At 48.3% G+C, this 15,110-nt stretch overlaps 1 protein-coding gene across 2 annotated transcripts; it reads left to right on the forward strand.

Moving 5' to 3' along the window:
• Positions 1-3,817: 3,817 nt before the first annotated feature.
• pnrc2 (proline rich nuclear receptor coactivator 2) lies at positions 3,818-14,909 on the forward strand. 2 transcript variants are annotated; one of them, XM_033044832.1, is made up of 2 exons: positions 3,818-4,017; positions 14,127-14,909. In XM_033044832.1, exon 2 carries the CDS (start codon positions 14,151-14,153, stop codon positions 14,586-14,588), a length of 438 nt encoding a protein of 145 aa, XP_032900723.1. In that variant the 5' UTR covers positions 3,818-4,017; positions 14,127-14,150; the 3' UTR covers positions 14,589-14,909. The 2 variants fall into 2 exon arrangements, with proteins under 2 accessions (XP_032900723.1, XP_032900722.1); XM_033044831.1 differs by having other exon boundaries at positions 3,819-4,001; positions 14,124-14,909.
• The last annotated feature ends 201 nt before the right edge of the window (positions 14,910-15,110 follow it).

Raw genomic sequence — 15,110 nt, forward strand, 5'->3', positions numbered from 1 at the left:
AGTTATTTTTTATTCAATTAGCATAAAAATAACCATGTTGAGACTGAAACATAAACAGCAGAAACATGGAGAGGTTGAGAGATGTACAGCATCATCAACACCAGCTGGGATTACATTGTATTTGCCCTTGCTCTGCCCAGCTTTCTACCTGATATATACTGTATATGGCTGTTGACTTTGACAACCTTCAACACTCTCCACAATACCACAAATGTCGGGTCATTCGTAACTTTATCAAACACCTTCCTGAATTCCTATCCATGAGGTTTATATATATGTCACCGCGTGGAAACAGGTCCATTGACCCAACTTGCCCACACCAACCAACATACCCTGTGTCTGAAGTAGGGTCTCGACCCGAAACTCCATCTATTTCTTTCTCCAGAGATGCTGCCTGACCCACTGAGTTACTCCAGCACTTTGTTTATTACATTTACATTAGTCCCACCTGCCCGCGTGTGGCCCATATCCCTCTGAACCTGTCCTATCCATGTACATGTCTAACTGTTTCTTAAACGTCCCTGTAGACCCTGCCTCAACTACCTCCTCTGGCAGCTCGTTTCATACATCCACCACCCTTTGTCACCCTTTCTCACTGAGCCAGTTTGGATCCAGCTTGCTGCACACCTTGGATTCCATGTGTCCCAGCCTCTCGCCAGGCAGACACAGACGTGGATGCACACGCAGCTACACACTCAGACACACACAAGCACACAGATAGAAGCACAGCACACACAGACAAACATGCACTGACAGACAGACACACACACACACAGACAAACAAACATACACCGACAGACACACAGGCACAGATAGACACACACACGGGCATACAGACACACACGCACCGCACACACACACACACACACACACAGTCTATCCCTGATGACTGTCCAAATGTACAGAAAAAAATTCCCCTGAGGATTTTCTCCAACACTTTCCCGACTACTCTCATGCGTCTGCTCAGCCTGTGGGATAAAGGACAACGCAGTCCACATACCTACGGAGAGATTGAATGTTCTGGAGACCGACTGCTGTAAAACATAATTCCTTAACTCAAAGCTGTAGCTGGAGCTCCTGTTGCCATTGGCGACTGCCAGAATACTCTCCAGCGGGTAGAGACCATTTCCGTCTCGTTGGTGCCAGATCTCGGACTGGAAGGAGATGTTCTTCCTCCCTGCACTGTTCCAACAATCACTGGCTTCAGGGTAACCGCGGGACACCAATGTGAATGTCCACCCAGATGCCGTTAACCTGATGAATAGCTTGGGTTTTGTGTAGTACGCTGCAGAATAAAAATTAAACTTGTCAAAAAACAATTCCAGGCAGAATTAGGCGGTGTAAACTGAGATGTTGCCACAGCAACAGAGGCAAAGTAGAATGAAGATGTGCCTGGACTTTTTGCTGCAGAGGGTGGTGGATGCCAGGGGTGGTGGTTGAGGCAGTTCATAAATTATAAGAGCAGAGTTAGGCCATTCGGCCTATCAAGGGCCTGTTCCTGTGCTGTACTGCTCTATGTTCTGAACAACAGGGAATGATACTGTGAGAGAATCTCAAGCATCCAAGAAGATGATAACTGCAAGGTCAAACTGGTAGGAGAAGTTCATTGCTCTTTATTGTGCTCAACTTGTTGAGATATTTGAATAGTTTTATATAAAACAATCACAATAGACAATAGGTGCAGGAGTAGGCCATTCGGCCCTTCGAGCCAGCACCGCCATTCAATGTGGTCATGGCTGATCATCCACAATCTGTACCCCGTTCCTGCCTTCTCCCCATATCCCCTGACTCCGCTATTTTTAAGAGCCCTCTCTAGCTCTCTCTTGAAAGTATCCAGAGAACCGGCCTCCACTGCCCTCTGAGGCAGAGAATTCCACAGACTCACAACTGAAGAAGTGTTTCCTTGTCTCCGTTCTAAATGGCATACCCCTTATTCTTAAACTGTGGCCCCTGGTTCTGGACTCCCCCAACATCGGGAACATGTTTCCTGCCTCTAGCGTGTCCAAACCCTTGATAATCTTATATGTTTCAAAGAGATTTCCTCTCATCCTTCTAAACTGCATAGTGTACAAGCCCAGCCGCTCCATTCTCTCAGCAGACAACAGTCCCGCCATCCCGAGAATTAACCTTGTAAACCTACGCTGCACTCCCTCAATAGCAAGAATGTCCTTCCTCAAATTAGGGGACCAACATTGCACACAATACTCCAGGTGTGGTCTCACAAATCACCTACATTGCACTGAAACCAGGTACCACTAGATCCAGGAACAGCTTCTTCCGCACTGTTATCACCTCCTGAGTCTCCCATAGTCTAGGATGTAGTCCCCATCTCCCAACCTACATCTTGTTTCTCTGTAACTGTAACACAACAACCCTGTAACTCTATATTCTGCAATGGTATTTTTTGCTTTGTACTACCTGTTGTACTTGGTATGGTTTGGTTGTACTCATGGCAGTATGACTGGATAGCACATAAACCAGGCTTTTCACTGTACAAATGGTAATAATAAGCTAAAACAAACACCAGTAAATCTTTCACCAGAACCAACCAAGGCAAACTGGAAAAGCTGGCGATCTGAAGTTCTTGAATTCCGTGTTACAGAGTGCTGGAGTAACTACATGGGTCAGACAGCATCCCCAAAGAAAGACACAAAGTGCTGGAGTAACTCAGCGAGTCAGGCAGCATTTCTGGAGAAAAGGGATGGGTGACGTTTCGGGTTGGGGCCCTTCTTCAGATTGAAAGAACATGGATAGGTGATGTGTCTTCAGACTGATGACATCATAGACATAGAATTCTTCTGACCACCCATCACATACAGTTTCAGTAAACGACACCTTCCTTCTTCATGAGTCAAAACATAAAACACCTTTAGGTAAAGTTCTGCAACGTCAAGGATCCCCACCTGAAATTTCACCTCTTCATGGTTTTCGGAAATGCTGCTGGGCAGCACTTTTGTGACCTTTTTTGTTTGTTAAAACAGCATCTGGACTAGTTCAGGTGACTCCAAAGGTTTGGAGATACGGGCCTGAACCCACATAAATGGGACTAATTCAGGTAGACGTCTTGGTTGGCATGAACAGGTTTGCCTGAAGGGCCTGTTTCTCTGCTGTGTACCAAACTCTCTGCCATGGCAGATACCACAACCACATCTGAAAGGTACATGGACAGATTAATGGCCAGGAAAGATTTAGAGGGATATCGGCCAAATATGGCCAATGGGATTAGGTTGGATGGGCATTTTGGTTGAGTCGGGTTGAATGGCCTGTTTCCATGTTGGATTACTCTATGAAGTGTTTTCTTGTCTTAATTTTGAATTTGGTGGAAAATGAGAGAAGACAAAGTCAGAGGAGCCCAAATGGGACAGAGCATTGAACGGGACATTTAGTGTGACCCCTTGCCCATGAAATGGGGGCATTTGCCAAACCGGTCGCCATCCATTCCCCAATCCTTGCCTTCTGTTCTCCCACGGTCCATTCCACTGGCTCTATTGTGTCTGAAGAAGGGTTTCGGCCCGAAACGTCGCCTATTTCCTTCGCTCCATAGATGCTGCCTCGCCGCTGAGTTTCTCCAGCACGTTGTCTATCTTGTATTGTACTTGACTTTGAACTGAGTGTGTTTATTTATGTACAGAATATCTGATCTGGCTGGATAGGCTTTCACTCTCACGGGGGGGGAGGGATGTGTGTGTGTATGTGGGGAGCGCTCCCTCTCCGGGGGGTTGGGGAGGGAGGGGGAGGTTGGGGTGTGTGGGGGGACGGAGCGCTCCCTCTCCGGGAGGTTGGGGGAGGGGGGAGGGAGCGCTCCGTCTCTGGGCGGGCGGGGGAAGAGGCGGAGTTGGGACGATTTGAAAGTTGCGTCGCTCGTTTCGCTCGCGGGTCTCGGTCACTGTCCCCGCCGCCTCCTTGAGCCTCTCTCCCCGCCTGTGGCGCGCCTATGCCGGCCGCACCCCGCGCCCGAGACCCGCTGCAGCTGCCGGGGAGAGTTTCCGCGGCCGGGGCTCCAGCCCTCGCTGCCAGGTAGGTGGATCGGTTCCTCCACCGCGGCTGCTCCCGGACCCCGGACCCACTTCTCCCCCCCCCCCCCCCCGGACCCCAGTCCCCACTAGACCCCCCTTTCTCTGCACCCCAACCCCCGCCTGTCCCCTGCTACCTGACCACCCGTCCCCGGATCTCTAGCCCCCCCCTGCCACAACCCCCTCCCTACTCGTGCTCCCGGACCCCTGCCCCCGTTCTCTTCTCCCCCACCCCCTAGACCCCCCCCACCCCTCTATCGGCACCCTGCTCTGCCTGACCCCTGATCCCCGGATCCCTGTTCGCTCCAGGCCCCCCCCCCCCCCACCCGACCCCTTCACCAACCCCCTTCCCTGCTCCCTTCCCCCCCCCCCCCTAGACCCTCTTCCCACCCCCCCCCCCCCCAGACACCCGACCCCAGTCCCCTCTTGTCCCTAGGCCCCCCCCCTCTCTCTCTGCACCCCAACCCCTGCCTGACCACCTGTCCCCGGACCCCAGTCCCCCCTTCTCTGAACCCCAACTCCCTACCCAAAGACCAGGACCCCTCCATCTCACTATCCACACACTGGGGTGGGTACAGGGTGAAACGCTGACTTGTACATTTGTGATTGTCCAGAGTGGTCATAACTATTTACTTTCATCGGATGTGTGTCAGTAACAATATTCCCAAATACAGAGCAATGAGGCACAAACATTGTGGGCTGAAGGGCCTGACCCTCTGCTGTACTGTGTTCCATGCGTTCTATGTTCTGAGAGTGTAAAATAATTTTAGTTGAGAGATACAATGTGGAAACGGGCCCTTTGGTCCAGAGACCACGGCGAACAAGAATCACCTGAATACTCCGTACACTAGTTCTAGCCTACACCCTTAACAGAGTTCTCAATTTACAGAGGGCCAATTAACCTACAAACCTGTACGTCCTTGGAGTGTGGGAGGAAACCGGTGCACCCGGAGAAAACCCACAAGGTCCCAGGGAGAACGTACAAACTCTGTACGGACAGCACCAGAGGTCAGGATTGAACCCGGGTCTCTGGCGCTGTGAAACGTCAACTCTACCGCTGTGCCACCGCGCTGTCTAATGATACAAGGTTGTCATGCTACATCTGATGAGTACAATGGGATAGAGTTAAGAGCAAGAGACTGTGGCAGCACCCACGCCCGGCAAGGGGTGACTGGGCTATTGAGATGAAAAGGAGACAAAAAGGTGCAAGATAAGTAGACCCGTGAAGGCAGAGGAAAGGATTAACGCATCCCTATTGTAGAAACAGAACAGCAGATGCTAGTTCGTACCAAAAATAGACACAAAGTGCTGGAGTAACTCAGAGGGTCAGACAACATCTCTGGAGAAAGAGGATGAGCGACGTTTCAGGTCGGGGCCTATCTTCAGATTCAATGGTCTTTAATCCTATTGTTTGTTAGTCAATGATCTCGATGGGAATGACTGCACATTCCCACCAATGGGGAAGCCCCCCGAACTTGTGCCTCAGCTTCTGATTTGCCGTCTTCCCCCTCGCTTGCCCCCCCCCCCCCCCGCCCCCATCCCCCCACCCGTTTGTTACATCTCCATCGTACTCCAGCACCACCATATTTCCATGTCATAAAACTGTTGACTCCACTTCATTGCTTTATGCTTTTCCAAATGACCTGCTGTTACCTACATCGTGCATTCCAGCAATTTTCCTACAGTTTCCTGCTTCCTGCCTCTCTCCATGAATAGTGCCTTTACATTCACTGTTTTCCATTACTGTGTGAACTATCAACACATCCACATTGTCGGTAGCTACCCGCTTTAAGGTGAGGTGGGTCTAGCTGGCCTTGAGGCCTCTTAGTTTGAAAACAGTCCGCTTCTATTTGTCTGATAAACCTTTGGTTGACCGCGCTATAGCAGAAACCTGCCTTCAGAATGGGGGGAGCAAGTGTGTAGTATGGGGGCTGTGGTCTCACTATAGGGGGGCTGTGCAGCTTGCGCTATTGAATCCTGGCCTTGAAAGTTAAATCCCACCAGAGCAGTTAAAAACTTTAAATTCAGGTGATTAAATTCACATTTTTTTAAATTACTATCAATAGACAATAGGTGCAGGATTAAGCCATTTGGCCCTTCGAGCTAGCACCACCATTCACTGTGATCATGGCTGATCATCCACAAGCAGTACCCTGTTCCTGCCTTCTCCCCATATCCCCTGACTCTGCTATTGTTAAGAGATCTATCTAACTCTCTCTTGAAAGCCTCCAGAGAATAGGCCTCCACCACCCTCTGAGGCAGAGAATTCCACAGGTTCACAACTCTCTGGGTGAAAAAGTTTTTCCTCATCTCTGTTCTAAATGGCTTACCCCTTATTCTTAAACTGTGGCCCCTGGTTCTGGACTCCCCCAACATCAGGAACATGTTTCTTGCCTCTAATGTGCCCAAACCCTTAATATTCTTATGTTTCAATAAGATTCCATCTCATCCTTCTAAATTCTATAGTATACAAGCCCAGCTGCTCCATTCTATCAACATATGACAGTCCCGCCATCCCGGGAATTAACCTCGTGAACCTACGCTGCACTCCCTCAATAGCAAGAATGTCCTTCCTCAAATTAGGGGACCAAAACCGCACACAATACTCCAGGTGTGGTCTCACTAGGGTCCTGTACAACTGCAGAAGGACCTCTTTGCTCCTATACTCAACTCCTCTTGTTATGAAGGCCAACCCATTGGCTTTCTTCACTGCCTGCTGTACCTGCAAGATTACTTTCAGTGCCATTTATCAATAATGGCAATAACGAAACAATGGGATTGATTAGTTTAGAGATACAGCGCAGAAACAGGTCCTTCGGCCCACCGAGTCCATGCCGACTAGCAATCCCCGCACATTAACACAATTCTACACACACTAGGGACAATTTACAATTATACCAAGCCATTTAACCCCTCAAACCTGTGCATCTTTGGAGTGTAGGAGGAAACCAGAGCACCCGGAGAAAACCCACACAGTCACAGGGAGCACGTACATACAAGCACTCGTAGTCAGGATCAAACCTCGGTCTCTGGCAGTGGAAGGCAGCAACTCTACCACTGCGCCACCGTGCCGCCCATAACACTTCTGGGTCACTCCAATCCTGGCCTGAATATATTCAACACCTCCCAGGAATTTGCAAACACTCAGACTTGTTGAAGACACAGTTCATCTCTATCTCCACCTCCAAATCGTGTATTTTTAATGTTTGAACTCTGGTTACAGTCATACAGCAAGGAAACGGGCCCTTGATCCCAACTCATTCAAGACTACCAAGATACCCTGTCTAATTCCTCACGTTTGGGCCCCGTGACCCTCGAAACGTTTCCTATCCATGTACCTGCCCAAGTGTCTTTTAAATGTTCTTGAAGCTGCCTCAACCACTTCCTCTGGCAGCTCATTTCAGAAACCCACACCTCCCCTCCCCCACCAAGTGAAAAAAAAGTAGCTCTCGGGTTCCTACTAAATCTTTCTCCGTTCAGGCAAATGCAACGTTACATTTATTTCAAGAGGGTTCAAATATAAAAATAGAGGTGTAATGGTGAGGCTCTATAAGGTGCTGGTCAGATCACATTTGGAGTACTGTAAGCAGTTTTAGGCTCCATATCTGAGGAAATGTGCTGGCTCTGGAGAGGGTCCAGAGGAGGTTTACAAGAATTATCCTAGGAATGAGTAGGTTAACCTATGATAAGCATTTGTCAGTCGGACTGTACTCGCTGGAGTTTAGAAGGATGAGTGGGGATCTCATTGAAACTTACTGAATAGTGAAAGGCCTGGATAGAGTGGTTGTGGAGAAGATGTTTCCGTTTCCATTGGTTGAAGAGTCTAGGACCAGAGGGCACAGCCTCAGAATTCATGGACCTACCTTTAGAAAGGAGATGAGGAGGAATTTCTTCAGTCAGAAGGTGGTGAATCTGTGGAATTCATTGCCACAGACGGCTGTGGAGGCCATCAATGGACAGTTTTAAAGTGGAGATTGATAGATTCTTGATTAGTTTGGGTGTCAGGGGTTATGGGGAGAAGGCAGGTGAATGGGTTGAGAGGGGAAGAGAAGATAGATCAGCCATGATTGAATGGCGGAGTAAACTTGATGGGCCGAATGGCCTGATTCTGCTCCTATCTCACTTTAAACCTATTCCCCTGCCCTGGGGAAAGTGTGTATTGTCCCCACCTATTCAGCTTGGCTGTGGGTAACAACATGTATTGCCCTTGTGCTGGGTAAACATGTTTAATGTCAGTGGGAAACTGGGATGTGAGCTTGTCGCTGGGTTATTGGTATTGGTTTAATAGTAAGATTAAACGAGAACTTACCAGTTTGAAGTTTGATCTGTATTTTATGAGGAGTTACGATGAGGGATTACGTGAAGAACCCGTCCAGCACGCATGCGCGACATACTTCAAAGCAGCGGTGTGGAATCACAGACAGACACAGTAATTGAAATAAACATAGTAAAGAAAAGGAGAGCTTAGATACCAGTTTGATCTCTATTATTGAGGGTGGGAGCGGAGGACACGTAATCCCTCATCGTAACTCCTCATAAAATACAGATCAAACTTCAAACTGGTAAGTTCTCGTTTAATCTTACTATTTTACTTCGGAGTCATGTGAGTGACTACGTGAAGATTTTAAAGCTCTGTGATTTCAAACCGTGTAACAGTTCATACTTCACTCACTGCCGAAGTCACTTGAGGGAGGAAGTGTGTTATCGTAATCAACCAATTAATCTGTTTGTAAAAACAATAATGGTATTTATTAACAATAACAAAAAAACAAATTGCTCCCCCGGGCTTAAATTATATATTTGCAGATTGTAATATTTTCTATGCAAATGAAGCAGGTTTTGCCAACGGCTTATTATAAAAAGTTCTGAACGTTCTTTCCCCAGACCACCCCGCTGTAGCCAGGATGTGGTCTATTGGTACATCCATTCTCTTAGCCGCCGACGTGGATGCTGCCCTGGGGGAGTGAGATTTGTACATGTTAGTATTTATACCAGCAACTTTCAGCACCTGCTTGAGCCATCTAGAAATGGTTTGGCTCGTCACCCGACCATAAGGTTTCTTGTGGCTGACCCATAAGGCTTTTTCACTCCCTCGATGGATTTTAGTTGTGTGTATAGAACAGTAGGTGGGTCATGGCACATAACCGTGGTTCTGGTGGGTAGGCCCGGAATTCCATGACTGGATTAGATGTTCCTGGCCTGCTCTGTTTGACCAGCCCCTGGATAGTAAATGAGACATGGTCTGGAGTTATGATCATGTTGTCCAGTCGTAAAAGGTGAAGTGACTGGACTCTTTGTGCTGACACAAGTGCCATCAGCATGATCGTCTTGAGAGTTAATTGTTCCAGGGTGAGGGACCTGGCTGGTGACCATCCCCTGAGGCATGTCAGGACCACACTGACATCCCAGATATGGGTGTACCTAGGTCTAGGGGGGATAGAGTTGAATATCCCCCTCATGAGTTTGACCACCAGCGGGTGGGACCCCATGGCCTGTTGTCCTGGTGCCTGTATTAAATAGGCAGACAGAGCACTTCTGGCTGTGTTGATGGCGCTGTAGCTGAGTCCTTCATTGTGGTAAAGGCCTGCCAGGAACTCCAGTACATTGGTGACTGTTGAGGTTGAATAGGTGGTTCCTGTATCCAAACAGTATTTCTCCCACTTCTTGATACTAGATAAGTACGGTTTCCTTGTGGATACACGGTGGGCTGCTGTCATGGTGTTGATGGTGTTTTCTGACAATCCCAGGCCCAGCAAAGGCCTTTTCAAAATCTGCAACCCAGGAGTTTGATTTTATCATGGCATGGGTGGCTTGTGCCAGATACTGGGTGGGTTAGCAATTCTGGGCTACTGGGAAAAGTCATAGGGGTCTCGACAATCATGTCGAGGAGCACTGGGAACCATGGCTGTGTAGGCCAGTCGGGTACTATCAAAATACCTGAAGCAGAGTCCATTTGTATTTTGTGTAGTACCCGACTGATGAGGCAGAAGGGAGGAAATGCATAAAAGAAGAAATTTCCCCAGTCCAGCGCGAACGCATCTACCGCTGCTGCCTCAGGGTCTGGTTCCCAAGCGACATACATAGGAACCTGGTGATTTAGTCTGGATGCAAATAGATCGATATCTGGCGTGCCATATTGCTTGGTAATTTTAGCAAATACTTTGGGATTTAACATCCATTCGGTGTTGTCATTGAATTTGCGTGACCTGGTGTCTGCCACTGTATTTAGCTTACCCGGCAGGTAAGTTGCTGATAGCCAAATATGTCTGTCGACACACCATTGCCAGATTGTGTTGACCAATTTGTCGCATGATATCGATTTTATGCCGCCCATATGGTTAATATAGGCCACCACCCTGGTATTATCTATTTGTAACCGAACATGCAAGTGATGCATATTCATTGAATATGCTTTTAATCCATAAAATGCACCCAACATCTCTAGATAATTTATGCCCAGTGTAAGTAGTAACGATGACTCTGGGTTAGTCCATCTTCCACCTGTGCTGGATATGGAATTAGTTGCTCCCCAGCCTTGAGCACTGGCATCTGTTTGGATAACTAATGTAGGGTTAACGATGATGATAGGGCTGGAACTATGCCAAATGTTCTCTAGCCACCACTGTAGTTCTGATATTGCTTCAGTGGGTAATTTCATGATCCGGTCAAAATGACCTGCAAGTCGTTTTAGTGCCTGCACTTTTGCTCTTTGTAAGTTTTGATAGTGCAAAGGTCCAAATTTTGTAGCTGGAAATGCTGCTACCATTTTCCCAATTACTCTCGCCACTTGTCGAATAGTTGGTCGATCGTTGACCATTAAATTGTTACATGTTTGTGCCAATTCAGCTGTTTTTGTCTTTGGCAAAGTTACAGACATGTGGACTGAGTTAATTGTGAAGCCCAGATAGTCCATGGTTGTGGATGGCTTCAACTTAGATTTATCTGGATGTAAGACAAATCCCAAGGTTTCAAACAATTGTTTGGTAGCTGACACAGCTGATATAGCCAATTCCATGGTTTTGCCTACTATTAAGATATCATCAAGATATGCCATGACAATATGTTTTTGTCTTCTTAATATTGCCAAGGCTGGCTTTAGTATCTTGGTGAATAATCTTGGGGCTGATGTTAAACCGTTAGGCAACGCTTTAACCTGCCATAGCTGCCCCATCCAGGTAAATTTCAGGTATCTGCGATGATCCTTATGAATGGGTACTGAATAGTAAGCATCTTTAAGATCAATGCTTGCCATGAAGTATCCTTTGGAAATCAGTTGTTTGGCAGTTACAAACGTTTCCATTTTGAAATGTACATACTTAACAAACATATTTTGTGAAGTTAAGTCAATGATGATGCGACATCCACCATCATTTTTAGTTTTAGTGAATATATTAGAGACAAATTCCAAGGGTTCATGTTTGGTTTTTTCAATGATACCCTTTGTGATTAGCCTCACCAGTTCAGCTTGTCCCTCTCGTTTTTCCTTAACTGAGAGGGAAAAGACCCTCTCAGTTAAAGGGTGAATGCTGAACTGGTGGCAATTTTTCTAGAGTAAACTCTATTTTGTATCCACGAATGCTGTTGAGTATATACTTGTCATTCGTGATAGACTTCCATGCTTGCTCAAACAGGTGTAATCTCCCCCCTGTTAGTATAGAGCCCCCACTTTCTATATGCTGGTAGGAACCAGACCCACCTACCTCCATGGTTACGGGTGTTTCTTTTGCTTCTTTGTCGGACAATGTGTTTTCTGATGAGTTGTCTGATGTGTTGCTGTTGGTTGGGGGTGGCGCATTTTCCATGGGGTCCGCTCTGGGCCTTGGCCTAAAAAAGGCTTCCGGTGGTGATGTGCGGACCCCGAGCTTTCACCAGTCCCATAGGGTTGACGCCGACTGGTGGACGCGGTGTGGTACTGCCGCTTGGGTTTAGTGGCTTTGCTCGTCCCGGGGCCTGCCCTCATGAGGCCAAATGTTTTGGACTCCTCCATATCTTTTACTTTCTTGGAGAGGTTTTTGCCGAAGAGCAGGATTTCTGGCTCTGTGGTCGGCGTTTTGCACAAACCCGCGAATTTCGGGTTGAGGGCAGGTCTTATAATCTCCTTGCGGAGGTTGTTAATTTCAAACTGGGTATTGCACAGCAGTGCTAGTGTATCCTGCTGATTCGTGGTCATTTCTGTCCCATCCACAGAACGAGCATACGAAGTGATGGCTGACGTCAGGAGCCTGAGGATCCGCTGTAGTTTGAGCTCTTGATTGCGGATATTTGGCCCAACGTGCCCCCAGATTTGGCTGTTGACAGCCGGCATGTTGAGCGAGGCGCAATTCTCTGGGGCCGAATACAGCTCTAGGGCCTCATTAACTACCTGCTCCTGTAGGGGCTTGAAGGATAGGTAGTTAATGCTGGCCACCAGTTTTGGCTCTAATGGCCGTCCTGCACGTGGAGCTGCCACGTAGCGGTCTACCACACCCAGCAGCTCTTCCTGCTCCTGTACCCCAAGCGTACTCCCGACATCTTCGGTCAGTGACCCCTCTTCTTGACCAGCCCAGCCCTGGTCACCAAAGCTGCCCTCGGAAGAGGGGGAAGCGATGGCCAGTGCGTGAGGCACCGTGGTGGGAGTGCCTGAACTCCCTCTGCGAGACAGCCCCTCTCGAAGCAAGTCTCGCTGGAGCATACGCTCCACGAGCCGCTCCATGCGGCTTAGGCGGCTGTCTCTGCCCCGCGCGGGCGGTGAGACGTCCCCGTCCGAAGAATCGGAAACCACTGGCCGGTTACTCTTCCGTGCTGCTTTACATCCAGCCCGCTGCTCAGGCTGCGCTAGCGGGACTGGGCTCGGCTCGGTGTCGGGGATGGCGGATCGCTGGGTTAGCGGTCCTACCGCCTCTTGCCCCCCACTGATGGAACGCTCCTCCGTTGGAGTCGAACGGGGGGCAGATTTCTTGGATAGTCTTGTTTTGTTCATGTTCTCCCTGTTGAAACAAAACAACACCCTTCTTTTCCGGAAAAAACGACCTCAGAATAAACGGTCTGTCTTTTTAAACTGTAGCGGGAGCGCCTGCCTTCCGCTGTGTCGCTGTTGCACTGCGTGAACGCAATGTAGCGCATGTGTGCTGGACGGGTTCTTCACATAGTCACTCACGTGACTCCGAAGTAAAATTGCCAACCACTACTTGGAGACAGCAAAGTTTGATGTGTTGGGCTGTTCAATGAATGAGAGTTTGCTGCTGTCTCAGTGTAGTCATAAACATCAAAGCTTCAATTCGCATCTTTAACTGTCATATTTCTATGCACAAAACATGTAGATGTCCTGCTCAAGTTCAAATGTTGTTCAAGCATTTTAAGGTGTACCTTAGTTTATTCAGGCTTTGCAGAAAAAGTTTGTGGGCGGCAGTGAGAGAATTGCTGCATTCACAGCAGCAGAGACCTGGCTTTGATCCTGACTAGAGTTGCTGTCTGTGTCCGTGGAGTTTGTACATTCTCCTTGTGGTTGCGTGGGTTTCTTTCCACATTCAAAGGACGTGTGGGTTTGTAGGTTATTTGGCCTCTGTAAATTGCCCCAAGTGTTTTCGGAGTGGATGAGAAAGTGGGCGTCACGGTGGCGCAGCGGGTAGAGCTGCTGCCTCACAGCGCCAGAGATCTGGGTTCGACCCTGACCACGGGTGCTGTCTGTACGGAGTTTGTACGTTCTCCCCGTGACCGCGTGGGTTTTCTCCGGGTGCCCCAGTTCCCTCACACACTCCAAAGGCGTACAGGTTTGTAGGTTAATTGGCTTCGATAAGAATTGGAAATTGTCTCTAGTGTGTGTGTAGGATGGTGCTAGTGGTAATGATGTATTGTCTTTCCACTGACTGGATAGCACGCAACAGAAGCTTTTCACTGTACCTTGGTATGGAGAGAAGGCAGGTATGGGATATTGATTTGGATGATCAGCCATGATCATATTGAATGGCGTTGCAGGCTCGAAGGGCCGAATGGCCTACTCCTGCACCTATTTTCTATGTTTACCTTGGTACGGGTGACAATAAACTAAACTACAAAGTGATTGATGGATGGCGTGGACTCGGCGGGCCGGAGTGCTAGCCTCATCTCTAATCTAAACAAAGCCTTTTGTTTCAGTCCACACAGGTTGTTCAGAGGAAGATGGGAGGGGTTGAGCGACTGAACATTCCGATATCACAGCCGTGCTACGCCACTGCCAAGAGAAATGAGCACTTGACCAATGACCACCAGAACGGCAGAGATGACGACCTCAACCACGTGAAGATGGCGCACAAGAAAGGCGAGAAGGCTCACGGATGCTGTTCGTTCATGACCGACGTGTATCGGGTCGCTCAGAAGGAAGCAAAGAATGTTATGCACTTTACCAATAGTCAGAGCTGGGAGGCCGTTGTGAGCAGCTCGGGTGCACTACTCCGGTCACAGTGTGACCAGCACTACGCTGGAGCCAAGTTCAGTGAGCCACCATCACCAAGTGTGTTACCCAAACCACCAAGCCACTGGGTACATATCCCCCTGGACCCTTCTGACCACAGTGACATGGCCTTTCAATTGAAGACCTTACTTAAAGTGCAAGCATAGACTGTAGCTCAAATGTGGGGTTTGTCCAGGGCTGGCATTCTTGTTTTTGTGTTTAATTCCATCTTTCAGTAGAGTTTAAAATGTTCAGCCACACGCTGCCTTTAATTACCCACCCAGGGTGTTTACTTGCTGAGTGTACATTGGCCCAGCTTGGTGAGGTTTGGTGCCGTTGTGCACCTTGGACTTAGTATTGCATAAGTGAACTTGTTTTCTCATCCAGCTTTGCCTGCCTTTCCCTCTTCTTCCTTAAAGAGGAAATAGCTGAGTTCTGTGTCTGAGTCTCCCATTGCTGGGCATGTTCCTATGTGCAATGAAGTTGGTGTGTCAATGGGATTTTTGCAACTCTTGATCATTGAACTGTTGTCTGTTGGAGGCGGCTTGTACACAGGGCAGGCAACAAGCCACAGCCATAACCTCCAGCATCAACTCCTTGCAGAGCCCCCTTGTTTTATTGTTCAAAAGGGAACTGCAGATGCTGGAATATCGAAGGTACACAAAATTGCTGGGGAAACTCAGCGGGTG

Source organism: Amblyraja radiata, chromosome 27 (genome assembly GCF_010909765.2).
Source record: "Amblyraja radiata isolate CabotCenter1 chromosome 27, sAmbRad1.1.pri, whole genome shotgun sequence".
Taxonomy (NCBI): domain Eukaryota; kingdom Metazoa; phylum Chordata; class Chondrichthyes; order Rajiformes; family Rajidae; genus Amblyraja; species Amblyraja radiata.